Source organism: Mastigoproctus giganteus, chromosome 11, assembly GCF_048544385.1.
Source record: "Mastigoproctus giganteus isolate SK-2022 chromosome 11, ASM4854438v1, whole genome shotgun sequence".
Taxonomy (NCBI): domain Eukaryota; kingdom Metazoa; phylum Arthropoda; class Arachnida; order Uropygi; family Thelyphonidae; genus Mastigoproctus; species Mastigoproctus giganteus.
Window position 1 is genome coordinate 140858290 of NC_143585.1, and position 15820 is coordinate 140874109.

Genomic DNA, 15820 nt, shown 5'->3' on the forward strand with positions numbered 1-15820 from the left:
GTAGTATACTGTCTTTACTGTCATTTAACAAACCTGCCAACCTTTGTATCATCTGCAAACTTGGACATTAAGCCTGATATAACTTCATTGATATCATTGATAAATACACAAAACAACAACAATTCCAGCAATGAACCATGGGGGACTCCACTAATAACATTAGTCCACGTAGAGAAGTGTCCATTTATTACCACTATCAACCATCCCATTATACACTGCTGCAACTTGCTCTTAATACCATATTGCTCCAATCTGTACAACAGTCTTCCATATGCAACAGTATCAAAAGCTTTCCTGAAATCCAAGTACAATAAGTGCTGGTTATAGTGATCATGTTTGCAAATTGAATTTTGATTCTAATAAATGGCGATTATAATAAGTGAAAATCAACAAATATTATCCAGAGGCTATACAAATAAAGATATAAAGTACAAATTTGCACTTTATTACCAATTAAAAGATACGTAAAAATCGGAAGAATATTCCGATTTTTACTTTCCAAACAAAATAAAAATAAATTTATACTTATGTACATAGCTTAATTAATATAAATATTAATTACACATAACACTTTGTAATATGATTATAATTTAAAACAGTCACTTATTTTAGATGCTTTAAATTATCACTACAAAGTATATTTATAGATTTTTCAATATTGTATAACAGTCTATATTCAGATCATTTGCACCAGTTTCTTCCAACGTTATCCTCAAGACGGCTATAGTTTCATGAGATTGCTGTTTTGTAACTGGAATTTTTTGTTCGGGTTCATCTTCATTTTCCTCCTCCTCAGCAAAATTATTCAGTAACAGAATGGGCAATTTCTTCATCTGTTAAAGCTGTAGTAACTTGTAGATCGCCATCTATGTCCACCCAATCATTAAACTCCTGTTCACCATTGTCTTCAGGCTTTCAATGTGATCAGTATCATGATTTAGTTGCCCATCATGAATAATTAATCCACATTTTTTGAAACAGTTGCTAATGCAGGTTTCGGAAACTTCATTCCAGGCATTCATTGTCATATGAAGTGCATCTAGAACAGTTATCTGCTTTGTGATATTGGATGATGTTCCCAAACCTTCATCTATAGACTGGATGATTCTTCGCCTCATATCCGAACTATAAAAGGTCTTAAAGGTTTTTATTATTCCCTGGTCAAGAGGTTGAATCAGTGATGTGGTATTTGAAGGTAGAAAAACTAATTCAGTGTTTTTGAAAGTCAACTTTGGATGAGCTGGGCAGTTGTCCAAAATCAATGCAATTTTTTTGTTTTTCTTATCCCATTTACGAAGATAATCTTCAAATAAAGAAGCTGTCATCATGTCAATAATACCAATGCTTCAAATTAAGAAGCATTGGTATTATTGGCATATTCAACAGGCAGCTGTTTTATTCCTTTAAAACATCTAGGCAATTTACTCTTGCCGATAATTAACGGCTTCATCTTGATTGTTCCGTCATGCTGCGTGTTAAAAGAACTGTAATCCTGCCCTTGATCTTTTTTCCTACAGACGCAGAGGAATTTTTAAAAAATCATGCAGTGGTCTGGGGTAGCCCTGTAGTATAACCCTGTTTCATCTGTATTAAAAATATCTTCAGGATTATAAGTGCTTAACACAGTTTGCCAATAGGTTTTCAACCAGGTGTCAGCTGCAGAACTATTAGAATGCTGTTTTTCTCTGTGAAGTTTTTTGTAAACAATATCATGCCTCTCCTTCCATCTTTGTCAGCCATCCATCAATCGCCTTAAACTCTTCATGTGGTTTTTCAGCAAAATCATTAGCTTTTTGAAGAAGAATGCTACGACTGATTGGTGCATTAAATGGGCTGGCCTGTTTGAACCAAATGAACAGAGCTTCATCTGCTGTTTGGCATTTCCCTTCACGCTTCCTTTTTCTGGTTTCACTAATCACATTAGTGTTTAACGTGTGACGTGATTTTAACAATTTTGATAAAGATGACTGAGGCACTCCTAATTTTTTTACTGCCGCTTCCCTTTGAGATTTTGCCTAAGTTTAATTTATTGTACATTTCTATAATTCGTAACTTATCTTTTACACTTGAATTCACTCTTTTTCTGTTCACTGACATTTTTTGAAACCACAAAATTTAAAACCCAGCAAAAAGATAAGCGTCAATTAATAACAAAGCACATGGCACACACAAATTGGAACTAACACGACACATGCAAGTGAGACGAAGTTTAGATACAGAAATGAAGAGCAGCTTTCAGTGAAGGGGAAATACATTTCATGTGGTGCCTCCGTAGCCAGGTGGGCAGGAGCAGCAGTGTGTAGCACACGCTTCTTGATTAGACCGGGGTTTGAGCCCGTGCCCACCAAATACGGAGAATGAGGAAAGGTCAGGGAATGACCACTGCATATTTCCGGAGCAATATAGCCTTAGTTGCTAATTCTCCTAAAAACCAAATAACAAACAAACAAACATTTCACCATAATAATGTGAAAACACAGTATTCCAGCTATAGGTATTATCACAAATGAATAAGATTGATTTTACTACCTGTTTATTGCACTAACAGAAAAGCCCAATAAACCGGAAACTGCAAATTGTTTTTATTGTTTTATGTTTGTGACCTCCAGAAATGTGCTTTAGAAAAATATCACAGAGGCATTCAAAATTGATTCTTATAACTGAAAATGTGATTCTAGTAAACGATAAAAGTATAGTGCATTTTATTGATTTGGATTGGTTGAAATTCGATTCTATTGAGCGGCTGATTCTAATAACCAATGATCACTATAACCGGCACTTACTGTATATGATATTAAAATTATTTTTTACATCCAGTTCCTTTGTGACCACATCGTAGTATCCAATAAAATTAGTCAGATAAGACTTCCCCACATAGCACCATGCTGTGTCTAAACTATAACTGCAATCTTGTCTAGGTGATCCGGCATCACTTCTTTAACCAGTGACTCCATTATTTTCCCTGGAACAGAAGTTAAACTAACAGGTCTATAATTATTTGTGTCACCCTTCGAACCCTTTTTTTTGAATTGGAGAACATTTGCATGTATCCAATCCATGGTGACCTTCCCTGAATCTAAGGATGCTCTCATAATTATGGCTAAGGGTTTGCTTTCTTCCTGTGCTGCCCCCTTCAATATAACTGGATAGATTCCATATGTCCCAGGTGCCTTTTTTATGTTTAACTTCAACAATAATAGTAATTGTGCAGTCAGATATAAAGTTTTCTGAGCAATGCAGACAGGCTGCAAGGGCAGGTCATGGGGTTTTGTCAATGATATTCAGGAATTTTGCTAGCAGAGAAAAAGGAGGTAATTATCCCTTTGTATAAGGCAATGGTCAGGCCATGCCTTGAGTACTACGTATAGGTCTGGAGGCCTCATTTTAATTCATTGACAAGGCCTCTTGAAGTCAGGAACTCTGCAATTCATCTGTAATGCTACTAAATAACACTGATTCGAATCTGTAAAACGTCTTTATTAAGATAAGATAAGATAAAATACATACGTACTGATCATATAACTGTATATTAAAATATTAAAACAAAACAAAATAAAATAAATGTTGTATAACAAGAATAAAATATATAAAATTAAAAGCGATAAAAGTTGTTTAAAATCACTAGAACTACTAACACAGAAGCTTTCAGCAGCAGTGGCCACCTTCATCAACTAAAACAATCGCTTTAGAAAACAATCCTCCAAGCAATCCACAAAAGCCTTGCTAGCGTGTGAGGGACCAACCCACAAGTTCCAGATAATATCTGGAAATTATTATAGAAGAGACCCTGATCCAAGTAACTTTTAGCTATTTGAAAAACTAAAAAAAAAAAATCCCATCTCTTTGGGTGTAAAGTTTCAATACAAATAAAAACATCTGTAATAAAAACAATGTAAATGCAGTAGTTGATTTTCTACTTGCAATAATAACCAAATAATAAAAAATTTACGGGTAGAACGTTTTCAGTGAACCTTGAACTTACATAATTTTCCATCATTATAGTTACAGTGAAAAACAAACAGAAGTATGAACTGACCTGTGAACTCTAAGATATTTACTAAGAGGTCCCAAAGGTGCAAGCTCCATGACAAGCATGAATGACTCCCACTCACAAACCCCTAAAAGAAACAAGAAATGCCATGCTTAAGTTTCAATTATTGGCATATTTCTAGTTTAAAGTGAAGGTTACAAAGTATGTATTTAGTTCATAAAGAAAACAGACAAGAAGTTTAATATTGGTAAATATACAGCAGACTCTTGATTTACAGGAACACCAAAAGACTCCAAAAAAAAAAAAAAAAATCAACCAGAAATCATAAAATTCAAGTAATAACTAGAATAGGTATAAACAGATATTTTGCAAGTCGTAAATAAGCAACAAGAAGCGGCATTATAAGTCATTATTAGGAGATTAATGTACTTATTATCTAGCAATCCCCGCTGTCTTCACGGCAGCCACCACTCAAAAAAAAAAAAAAAAAAACCACAACCAAATGTTTAGTTTGATTTAGTGTGTCACGTCGATTGTTGTGTACTGTCGCACCACAAAAGGACAAATTTTGTTTCATTATTTATGTCAGAGATGTCGGAATTTTTTTTTTTTTTATTGTAACTTTTTTTTTTTGTTTAGAAATCACAAAAATGATGGGCAAATGCAAGAGTTGTGTTTTCAACAAAAACTTGAAATTATTCAAAATTTTGATGTAAAACATAAATGAGCACTACTCGCGTATTGGACACGTGAGTAGCGCGTGGTAAGTTTTTTTTTCGTTAGGTTCCTGAACATTTTTCGATACAGTAAGTCTCCAACTTATGTAGATTCGGACTTATATGACTGAAGATTTCAGTGAAGGGGGACACACATTTCACCATAATAACGTAAAAGCCCACAGAATTCCGGCTATCGGTACTATAGCAAATGCAATAAGATCACGTTTACTACCCATTTATAACTAGTTACACTACAGACAATCCCAATAACTGCAAATTGTTTTTATTGTTTTTTGGCAGTGACCTCCAGAAATGCACTTTAGTAAAATGTGAGCTAGCGTGGAGTGATAACCTTGTGAAGTTCTTTCCAGAAAATTTAATTTTGATCATTATCATGGTGCTGACTAAGAGAATAAGTGACAGTGGTACTAGTACATCCACCAACAAAGGAAAGCGATTGAGATGGATCAGAAAATTAAAATAATAACGATGTATGAAAATGGCCAAACATTAACAAGTATCGTGGGGAATTCAGATTTGTCAGTGGCAACGGTGAACACAACAAAGGAGAAAGAGAGAATACGAGAAGCGGTCGGCACCAATGAAGATCAACTATAATAACCAAGGCTACGAAATACATATCAGTTTTTACAGTACAATAACATGCGTTTTTTTTTTTCCTTTTATGTTTTCTTTTCTTATGTGCCACTCCAGCTACTTCACCGCTGTGCCCAGATAAAGTTTTTAATTGAACTAATTAAAAATATATAACTATTTTTCTTCATCCTTCTGAGGACATTGTGGTTTTTGTAATTTTGGCATATTAGGAATATAGCAGCAATATTTTATTAGTCATTCCAGAGTTACGTAAAACTCGACTTATGCAAGAAGTCCTGAAACGTATCTCTTACATATGTCGGAGACTTACTGTATTTTTGGATTATCCGGGAATTTCTTTTTACCATCCATCCTGGAAAATCGAGTCTACTGTATTATATTCTGTCAACAGTGACTGACTGACTTCTTTGTTTAACCTCAAAAGACAGTTCTGGTTCTGCCTGTTTTGTTTTTGCTCTTGCCCCAAAACAACTGAACCTATGAAGCATCAGTGCATTGTTCTGTAAATTATACATACTGCATAGTCAGTTTTCCTGTTTTGCTGGGTATAAAATCAGATTGTGTAGGGAAGAGGACCATGCAAACTTTGCACACTCTCGCACAAGATCAACCAACTTGGATATGGTGTATATCCAAGTTGGGTGATCATATCATACTCAAAATACTATGCAGTATTTTGAGTATGACAGCAATTGCAATCATTGTGCTACCAGTGAGGGATGAAGAAACAGCAATCAAGTGTGTGTGTGTGTGTGTGTGTGTGTGTGTGTGTGTACAGCCCAATGCCCACTCATGCAATGGGAATGTTATAATTCCATTATCTCAGCATAGTATTTTTAATGTATGCACATGTATTTAGTATTAATAGTAGAAAATAATTAAAAAAAGCAAGCTTATGCAGGAGAAATAAATACATAAATCAGCCAGAAAAAATAAATACATAAATAAAAAACAACACCATCTCAACTTTTCATCCTTTCTAATAATTTGAATAATTTTTCCTTAAATTTATTCCAACTACCCACTACCACATCAGATGGATGTTTGTTCCAATAACACTAGTTTACAAATTTAAGTTTGTTCACTGGGGTTTAAATTTCAATAGGTCCTACTGCTGAAATATGTTGCTGTGATTGCGAATATGACTTAGATTTTTTTTCTATCACATCCAGATACATCACAATTTAAGAAATAAAAAAGTATTGTTTTTTATGAAAGTATATAACTTTATTGTATTTAGTAATGACAAATTTATAGGATTACATTTTCATATATCAAAAAATATGTAAATATTAACAAGTATTAATGAAAATTCTGAAACTTTCATTAATCAGACCTTCATTTCTTTGTTTGAAAAGAACATTTAATCGTTTTTCTTTTATGTACAGTGCCAGGTTTCTCTCTTTTTAAACACCAGCAGTACGGCCATCATGCTTGTATTCCACCTTCCCTGGTACCTCTGCTCCATTTCCTTTCTGTCCTGATGGAATCTCTCCCCTTGTTCTTTGCTCATCTGTGCAAGCTTTTGGGGGGGGGGATCAAGATGGGCATGCAAAAAAGTGAATTTTGATGCTCATATTGCAACCTAAATTGCGAAGCTTTGAGCATATTTTGAACAATTTTCTCATAATCCTGTGATTTATGATTTCCTAGAAAGTTTTCCATTACACTTTTAAAAGCAATCCAGGCTTCCCTTTCAATGACAGTCATAGTAGTTTCAAACTGACTGTCTAAAACCAATTTTTTAATTTGGGGACCAATGAAGATACCCTCCTTAAGTTTTGCATCAGATAAACCAGGAAATTTACTGTAAAGGTACTTAAAGCAGCTGCCATCCTTATCCAATGGTTTAACAAATTGCTTCATTATGCCTAACTTAATATGCAGTGGAGGTAAAAGTATTTTTTCTGGGTTCACCAAACTTTTGTGCAAAATATTTTTTGACCCCACTGTAAGATTGTGCCTCCGAGGCCATTGCTTCTTTGTCCAATGCAGCCAGCACTTTAGCTCTTCTATCCCATTCACAAATAAAGCATGGCATTTTAGCATACTCACCCTGTTGCCCCAATAACATACATAACACTTTCAAGTCTCCACATAGTTGCCATTCGTGATCTTGATATTTAATTTTCTCCAGAAGCAACTTTAGATTGTCATAAGTTTTTTTTAAGTAGACTGAAAGAGCAACTGGAACAGATGTGTATTTATCTCCATTATACATGAGAACCCCTTTTAAACTAGTCTTAGAAGAGTCTATAAATAGTCTCCTATAAATAGTTCACTAGGAACATATGATGGAGCTCCTAAGGCCCTCATTAAACCAGCGATATCACTGCAATATACGAGAGGACCTTCTTGTGAAAAATACTGTATAAACTCTCTTTCACTATTTCTGTACCAGGAAAATGATGTACTTGGAGCAATTAAGTTCTTCACTTGAAGTCTGGATCCCAGAATTTCAGCAGCATACTTTGGAAGACCTAAGTCCCTTACTAAATCGTTCAGTTCGACTTGCTTGAATTGCTGTGGCGTTAAAATATTTTCTGGTTGATAACATTCCTCTTCACTAACCTCTTTAGCTTCTGCTTCAGCGGAAGAAGATGTGGACTCCAAAGTTTCTGGTGGAGGTTTTACAGGCAGATCAGGTCCATGTGGAACAGGTCTTATGGCTGACAGCAGAACTGGATATTTGATGTACTTTTTATTTTTTGAATTGTAACCTTTAACGTCACATACACAAAAGTAACATTCGGCATGGCTTACTGGCTCGTGCCACACCATAGGAATAGCAAATGGCAAGCACACCTTTTTTCCTTAACTCCATTTTCTAAGATGTTCGACACATGTATGGCATACTTTATGCAGTGCCCACGTTTTATCCTGATCACCTAGTTTTATGTCAAAGTACGCATAATACGATTTTTTTTTACAAAATCAATAATATTTTGCCTCTGCTTTACAGGAACAAAGCAACCACATATGTAATAAAATAGGTTGGGACTGTTTATACACTTTCTGGTTGCCATACTAAAAGAAAACTAACTCACAATGAGAGCTCACGACAGTTTTTACAGGAGTACTTTGACCGCATAAGGGATGTGCAACTTAAGGCTCTGTGGTTGAGTGGACTGTACAAACAAGTAAGTGCATGCTCAGACAAGTTTAACCCTTAACTACACACAGGAGTCTCCCAGACTCTACTTGGAAAATAAAATTCTGGGAATCACAGATGGGCTGGAAGAGTGGGGTGGGGGGCCGTCTACCTTCCTGTGTCAAGGTCGGCTACCTTGCAGTGTGTGTAGTTACGGGTGAAACATGCACAATCTGTTGTATTTGAAGCAAATATCTGATACTGATTACGAACATAGGGGTATAAAACTTGTAAACCATTGCAGAAAATATAGTTATGTACACATTTGTGTACAATACCTGGGTAATACAATACCTGGGTAATATTTTGTTAATGAATTGTGAAAAATCTTTATGTGATAGAAATAGAAACAAACGGACTTCGGTTTAGTAATCAGTAAACATGCATAAATAACTGCCACATACTTTTACTCAAACCCCAGATACCAGTGTAATTAATCAATTTCTGGCAAAAGAAAATTTTTGCACATCTATTCTACAAACATCCTTATTCTCCTTGATTACTGTCATCAGAAGACATGTCTAGATATTACAGAAGAGACAAACTTAAATTTATGAAAGGATAAAAGTTCTTCCAGTGGACATGTCCATATATTACAGAAGACACAACCGAAGTTTATAAAAGGACAAATATCCTTTATGTGGCACTGATCTACAATTTGAGGCAATTTCAAACCAACTAGTTCTCCCAAGTTTTTTTAACTCATTTAGTAGAACCTGCCATTCTCACCTCAGCCTTTCTGTATAAAAAAGGATGACATCTTTCCAATACGTTTCTTGTTATTGAAATGAATAACCAGGAACCTAGGTATAAGCCCTGGTGATGCTTCTCTCTTGGGAATCTTTGCAGCAATGTTGTCTAGTTCAAGAACATTCTTTTCTAACAGGGACCTTGTCAGGGTCCCAGAAGAGGAATTTATACTATCAGGATTCATGGTGTTTTATTTTTGTTCAGTACCTGGGCTCCCCATTCACCATGGAGCTAAAAAGCAAACAATATATGCACTCAGCGATTCAGGGCTTATGCCAGGGCTATGCAGGTGCTATACCCGCACTTCAATCATACTGAATCCTGTCCTTGATATCGCACATAAAGACATAGTGTTTAGCATGATTGAACCTTGCACACAAGTCCACTAGCCAACTGATAATGAGTGAGCCATCCCATAATTTCCCACCTTGTAGAAGCAGAGGCCAAAGTGGTGCTAGAGCTGGACTTCTCAAACACCAGGATTCCTCTTTCCAAATTTCCATGGGTTGTAGGGCAAGACAAATACACTGGATCCTATAGTATTAGCCTGGAACCTAAGCTTTGGGTGTTGGATCACAGTGATGTTATTCTAAAAGACCACAGCATCACAGGAAGGTCCCCTCACCACACACAGGTCTACGTCAGGGGAATTTTCTTTGTATTTAATGAATATGCAAACATACTGCTTGGCCATTTTGCTTCATTTAAGAAATGCTTTAACCTAAAAAAGTTTAAAATAAGTTGGCGATAACACAATCATGCACATCCCTTATAAGCCATGAAACAAGCTGTCATATAACTGTCTCATTTTTTAAATAAATGTTAAAATATCATTTTGATGATGACATTGGTTTGACAGTAGTACAATATCTAAGCAATTTGTGGTAAAGGAGTTTGTTCTGCCAAGAGTACTATCAAAAAAAAAAAAAAAAAACCTTCAATAACATCAATACAATAACTTCTGAAAGTTTGCCTATAGATATTTCAAAGAGTGCAAAAAATTAGCAGCTGATAAAAATTGTAAAAGGCACAAAAAAAAAAAAAAATTTCCCATAAATTTTAATGAAAAGTATGTAATGTGCTTTATCTTCATTCACTATTGGTTATTATAGCCGACTGGGCTAGCCGGGTGGGTAAAGTGCCTGCCTGGCAACCCAAAGGTCGCGGGTTCGATTCCCGCCTTGGGCTTGGATCAAAGTAGTCAGTCCTCGTATAACACGTGTTTACACTACACGAATTCGATCATACACGATTTATAAATAGGGGAGCGATATCTTATATAACACGAACCGAATTCGCTTATGCACGATTCGCCTTTGTGTTTACAAGAAATGGCAGTCGAACACGGAATCACCCCAACTGAACGCAACACGAATTGTAGAATGAAGAGGAGATTCTGAAAATGTATTTGTTTTTTTATATCAGTGAAGGTGAAACACATTTCACCATAACAACGTAAAAACCAACACAATTCCAGCTATCGGTATAATCACAAATGCAATTAGATCGAGTTTACTACCAGTTTATAACAGATTCCATTAGCAGAAAGGCAACTGGAAATTGTTTTTATTGTTTTATGGTAGTAACCCCTAGAAATGTGCTTTAGTAAAATGTGAGGTGTTAATAGTGTATCTCTGCCTTTACGGTGTTGTTTATTCAGTTGATACACGCGCGCAGCTTTGTTTATGTGTATCAAGCGTGCCTCCTCGTTTTGTAATTGTGCTTTATTCCCTAAAAGTGAGTAAAATACTTAAAAGGTGTGAAAAGGAAGCGTCCTGGTGAAGACACTGCAGATTCACAGAGAAAAACAAAAGCAATATCGATAAACAGAAGCGGACTGGGTCAAAAATTCTTACCCGGGAAAATTTATAGTGGCTTCATACTATGGTTTATGGCCAAAATCACACCGGCCCACCGGGGTTTCCCCGGTAAGGCTAATGGCCAGTCCGCCTCTGTCGATAGAGAAAAAATATGAAATTATGAAACGCTTTGAGCAAAATGAAAGACCATGTGATATTGCACGTGCTACAGACCTAAATGAGGCAACACCGAGAATTACAAAGAATGTAGAGAAAATAAAAACAACTTTCATAGCAGGAACAACTCAAAGTGTAATTAAAATCCATTAGATTAAGACAGAAAGAATTGGAAGAGATGGAACGGCTCTCATCTGTTTGGATAGAAAATCAAACAAAAAACAAGTTTGCTTACAATAGAAGCAAAAGCATTAGCAATATTTTATTACGTAATAGTTGTAATAAAATACTTACGTATTACTTAAAATACTTAAGTAATTAAAATGCTTACGTATTACATATTTTATTACGTATAATAATAAATAATCTTAATAAAATACGTTAGTATTTTATTACGATTATTTATTGTGTTTGGTAATGTTTTGGCTACAAATGTGTGTACAATCTTGGGTGGTCGGCACCTAACCCTATTTTTCCCATAGGGCCTGTTGTTTTTATTACACGATTTTGCATTGCACGAGGGTTTCTAGGAATACAACTATCATGCTATACGAGGACTGACTGTACTGCAAAAACCTTGGGAGGTGCATTATGGCCACAGAAGCCTATGCGCCAACAACTACCAAAAAAAAAAAAAAAAAAACTATTGGTTATTATTATGTATCATGATTATTTATGCCATTCTCATTTTTCCCACACGAATTGTAGTTCATTATGTCTTTAGTGATAACACATGAGCAGGAGCAAATACAGTTAAACCTATTTTGAGAAGCTCTCTATTAAGCACTATCCTCTGTTTAAGTGGCTTTTATCAGTCCTTTGCCAAACCCCCTTGCAAAACACCTCTATTAAGCTCCAAAGTTTCTTATATAAACAGAAATACATGTGTGCTCAATCCCCCAAAGCTAATCTCACCCCTGTTGTCAGAAAATTTAATTCTTTATGTTTGTTGAGCACTTAATGCTTTTTAAAATCTATTTAGTTGGCTAGAATGAAAATAGTTAGTCACCTAAATAAGTAAAAGTTTTCTCTTTTTTTATCATAATAAATAACGATACTATAAAAAAATATAAATAATAATACTTATATGTACTAAAAATATAAACTTTTTCAACTTAATTTTATAGCATGTTCTGTTGGGACATGGTCTGTTTTCCCCAGGCTGTGAATGAAAAGTCACACGGCGGTATATGATACATCCATGGTGGGATTGCATGAGAGGCAGTAGGCTGTATCTTACTCAGGTCAATTTGCCAGTCAGCTTGTAGTGAGTGAAGATGTATCCCAGCTGGTGGGTTTATAGATGGGTAAGCTCTATAAAGGTTTTCCCATTTAGGAGAGGAAACGCCGTTCTCTCTCAATGGGAAAACAAATAAAAGAATTTGTCTGCATAGCTGCAAGGGTGTTTCATGCACTTCAAGCATATAGGTTCTGAACCGGTGATGTACAGTATGCCCCCAGTGAAAGACAAAGAGCCAATATAAAGCGCTCGGTCTAGCAGAGCTATACGCTACAGAACCATAGTCCAGACGTGATCGTATTAATGCATGGTAGAGATGTAGTAGCGTGTAACAGTCAGCTTCCCACGTTGTGCCTGATAGAACTCTTAAGATGTTAAACTTTTTAAGACAGTTAAATCCGCAGCGTTCTTATATGATCAAGGAAAGTGAGTTTTTGGTCGAGTATCACACCAAGAAACCGGACACTAGGGTCCACTGGCATGACTTGATTTCCTGTAAAGGTTTTCTAAGTTCCTGATGTTGGTGTAGGTTAGGCTTCCTACAGAAGGGTATCTCAACTGTTTTTTGGTGTGAGAGACAAAATCCATTGTTTTGGCACCATTTAGCTATTTTGTTGATGGCACATTGTAACTGTCTTTCTATCATTCGCATATTAGACAAATGGCAGGTGATACTGAAGTCATCAGCGTACAAGGTAGTGGATATTGTTTGTGGTAGGTCATGTGTTATCGAATTCATTATTATACTAAAGAGGGTGGCATTTAGCACTGACCCTTGTGGTACTCCTTCTTCCTGGATGAATTTTGAAGATAAGTGGTTCTGAACTCTACTTGAAATGAGCGGCAGTGCAGGAAGTTTCTGATAAACTGTGGTAGGTGTCCACATAATCCCAGATCGTACAGTGTTCACATAATACCATATCTCCAAGAAGTGTCAAAATGCTTTTTCAATGTCAAAGAAGACCATTGCAAGATGTCCTTTTGGCGCAAAGGTGTGACGAATGTTTATTTCTGTCTTGTTCAAAAGGTCAAGAATGGATCTACCTTCCCGGAAACCACATTGCACTGGATTTAGAAGATCATTTTGAGCTAGAAACCAGGTTAGTCGGGTGTTGACCATTTTTTCCATAACCTTGCTCATACAGCTAGTGACTGCAATAGGTCGATAGCGTTGCGGATTTGTAGGGTCTTTGCCTGGTTTTGGAAAAGCCGGAATGTACGCATGACACCATTTATCGGGGAATGTGTTTTCTTTGAATATTCTGTTATAGAGGAGTAACAGTCTTGAGGGCCGGTTCAGTGAGTTTTGCTATCATGATGTAGTGGATTCCATCTGGCCCTGCTGCACTGAGTTTAGTAGACAATAGAGCATGACGCAACTCTGATATTGTGAAGGGGAAATTGTACGCAGAAATTGATGTCGATTCAAAATTGATATAGTTTTTTTCAGCTTGTGCTTTGTGTGCCTGAAAATATGGTGAGTACGATGTTGTAGCCGATATTTCCATGAAAGATCTACCCAAGGTGTTTGCAATCTCCTCTGGGTTTGTGATATCATAGCCACTGACAGTGAGCGTGGGATAGTTGACGCGTGGGTGTTTTGCATACATCTGCTGTATTTTTGCTGATATTGTTTGAGTTTTTGTCATTCTTGTGATTGTGGAAGCGAAGTGTCTCCATGCTTCCCTTTTGCTAGTCTGCCTAACTCGTTTTGCCTTTGCTCTTGCCTGTTTAAAGCAGATGAGGTTTTCTGTTGTTGGGAACTTCCTGAAGATATTCCATGCTCTATTGTTTTTAGCTGCACTACATTCAACATTCCACCACACTTTTGAGCTGGCCGAAATTTTTGTAGATTGTTTTGGAATTGCTTTGTCTGCTGCCTGCAGTATTTGATTAGATATATATTCTACTGCCAGGTTTATGGATCTAGTTTTCTTCTAGTGTTGCTATCTGCTTGTATACGTCCCATTCAGCTTTGGAAAAGTTCCATTTGGGGATTTGATAAGAAAGGTGGGGTGCTTGAGTCAATGCAGCATATCACAGGATAATGATCACTGCCCAGTGGATTGCTGTGAATAGTCCATCCAAATAGGATATATGATTGGTGTGCATAGAGAGACATCAATAGCTGATGGAAGATGTGTATAGGTGTAAGCCCCATTATTGAGAGTTATCAGATTATGTTGATCAAGTAGTTTTTCAATGGTTTGTCCACGCTTGTCCAGATTATGGTTTCCCCACAGCAGATGGTGACTGTTGAGGTCTCCTAAGATGCAGTGGGGTTTGGAAAGTTGTATCACTAATTCTTCTAAGTCGGCATAGCTTATATTTTGATTAGGTGGCAAGTATAATGAGACTATGGTTAAATCAAAGTTAATATTGACTCATGCAGCAACTGCCTCAAGGTCTGTTTTTAGTGGGAGTGGCTTTGAGGGTATCTGGGGGTAAATGATCAGAACTACTCCTTCATGGGCAAGATTGTTCGGATTTTGTGCAACACAATATTGATGATGTATTATGTATTTCCGAAGGGAAACATTTATATTTGGTGTCAGATTGGTTTCCTGTAAGCAAAAGGCAATAGGGTCATATTGTGAAAGGAGATCTCTTGGATGTCGGACAAATTACCACGACAGCCTCTGCAATTCCACTGTAAGAAGGTAAGCATTATTTGGGTTTAGTGGAACCCTCGACTTCTTTTCGAGGGACAGAAAGTTTACATTGCTCAAGTTTACCTTTCCCCTTCTTTGGGAAATAAGGTTTCCCTGTATTCATATCCTCATTCGTGAACAGTTCTAGAACCTGTTCGTCTTGATGTAAATTGTCTCTGAGCCCATGTATTCTATTTGGTTTGAGTCAGGAGTGGTAGATACTGTGGTATTCTTCTGTTGAATGGCATCTGGTTGTACTGTGATTGGCATATTTATGGCTTGTTCATGTTTTGTTTAGTGTGTTGGTACTGGGGACAAGAGTGACCTTGCTCATTCAGCTAGTGATTTACTTGATGGTATAGTTACCTCCGTTTGGGTAGAAATTGTTATATGTTTTGTGGTTATTTATGCATAAGTGGGCTTATTAGTATTTGGAACCAGTAGGGATTTTTTACCCTCTTGGTAGGTTACATTATGTTCAGTTTTGTACTGCTGTATCTTTTTTTCACATTTCCAAAGGGAACACTCCTTGGAATATGCCTGATGTGCCTCTTAACAGTTAAGACAGATTGGTGCTGTGGCTGTGCAGTCAGTATAAATATGTGCAGTGGATCCACATGTGGCACAGGCAGCTACTCCTCTGCAGACTGTCTGTGAGTGCCCAAACTTAGACGACGAACTGTCTTGGGAGTACCTATTATGCTTTCTAGGCATTTCTGCACTA

General features: G+C 36.5%; 1 protein-coding gene across 1 annotated transcript in view; it reads right to left on the minus strand.

The window, feature by feature from the left end:
- The window catches only part of LOC150078477 (uncharacterized), a 265739-nt gene that overhangs the window by 114761 nt on the left and 135158 nt on the right, over window positions 1–15820 (minus strand). Inside the window, exon 13 of the mRNA XM_090384580.1 lies at window positions 4037–4118. Coding sequence (XP_090240706.1) covers window positions 4037–4118 — 82 coding nt within the window. The remainder of the gene's footprint in view (window positions 1–4036; window positions 4119–15820) is intronic.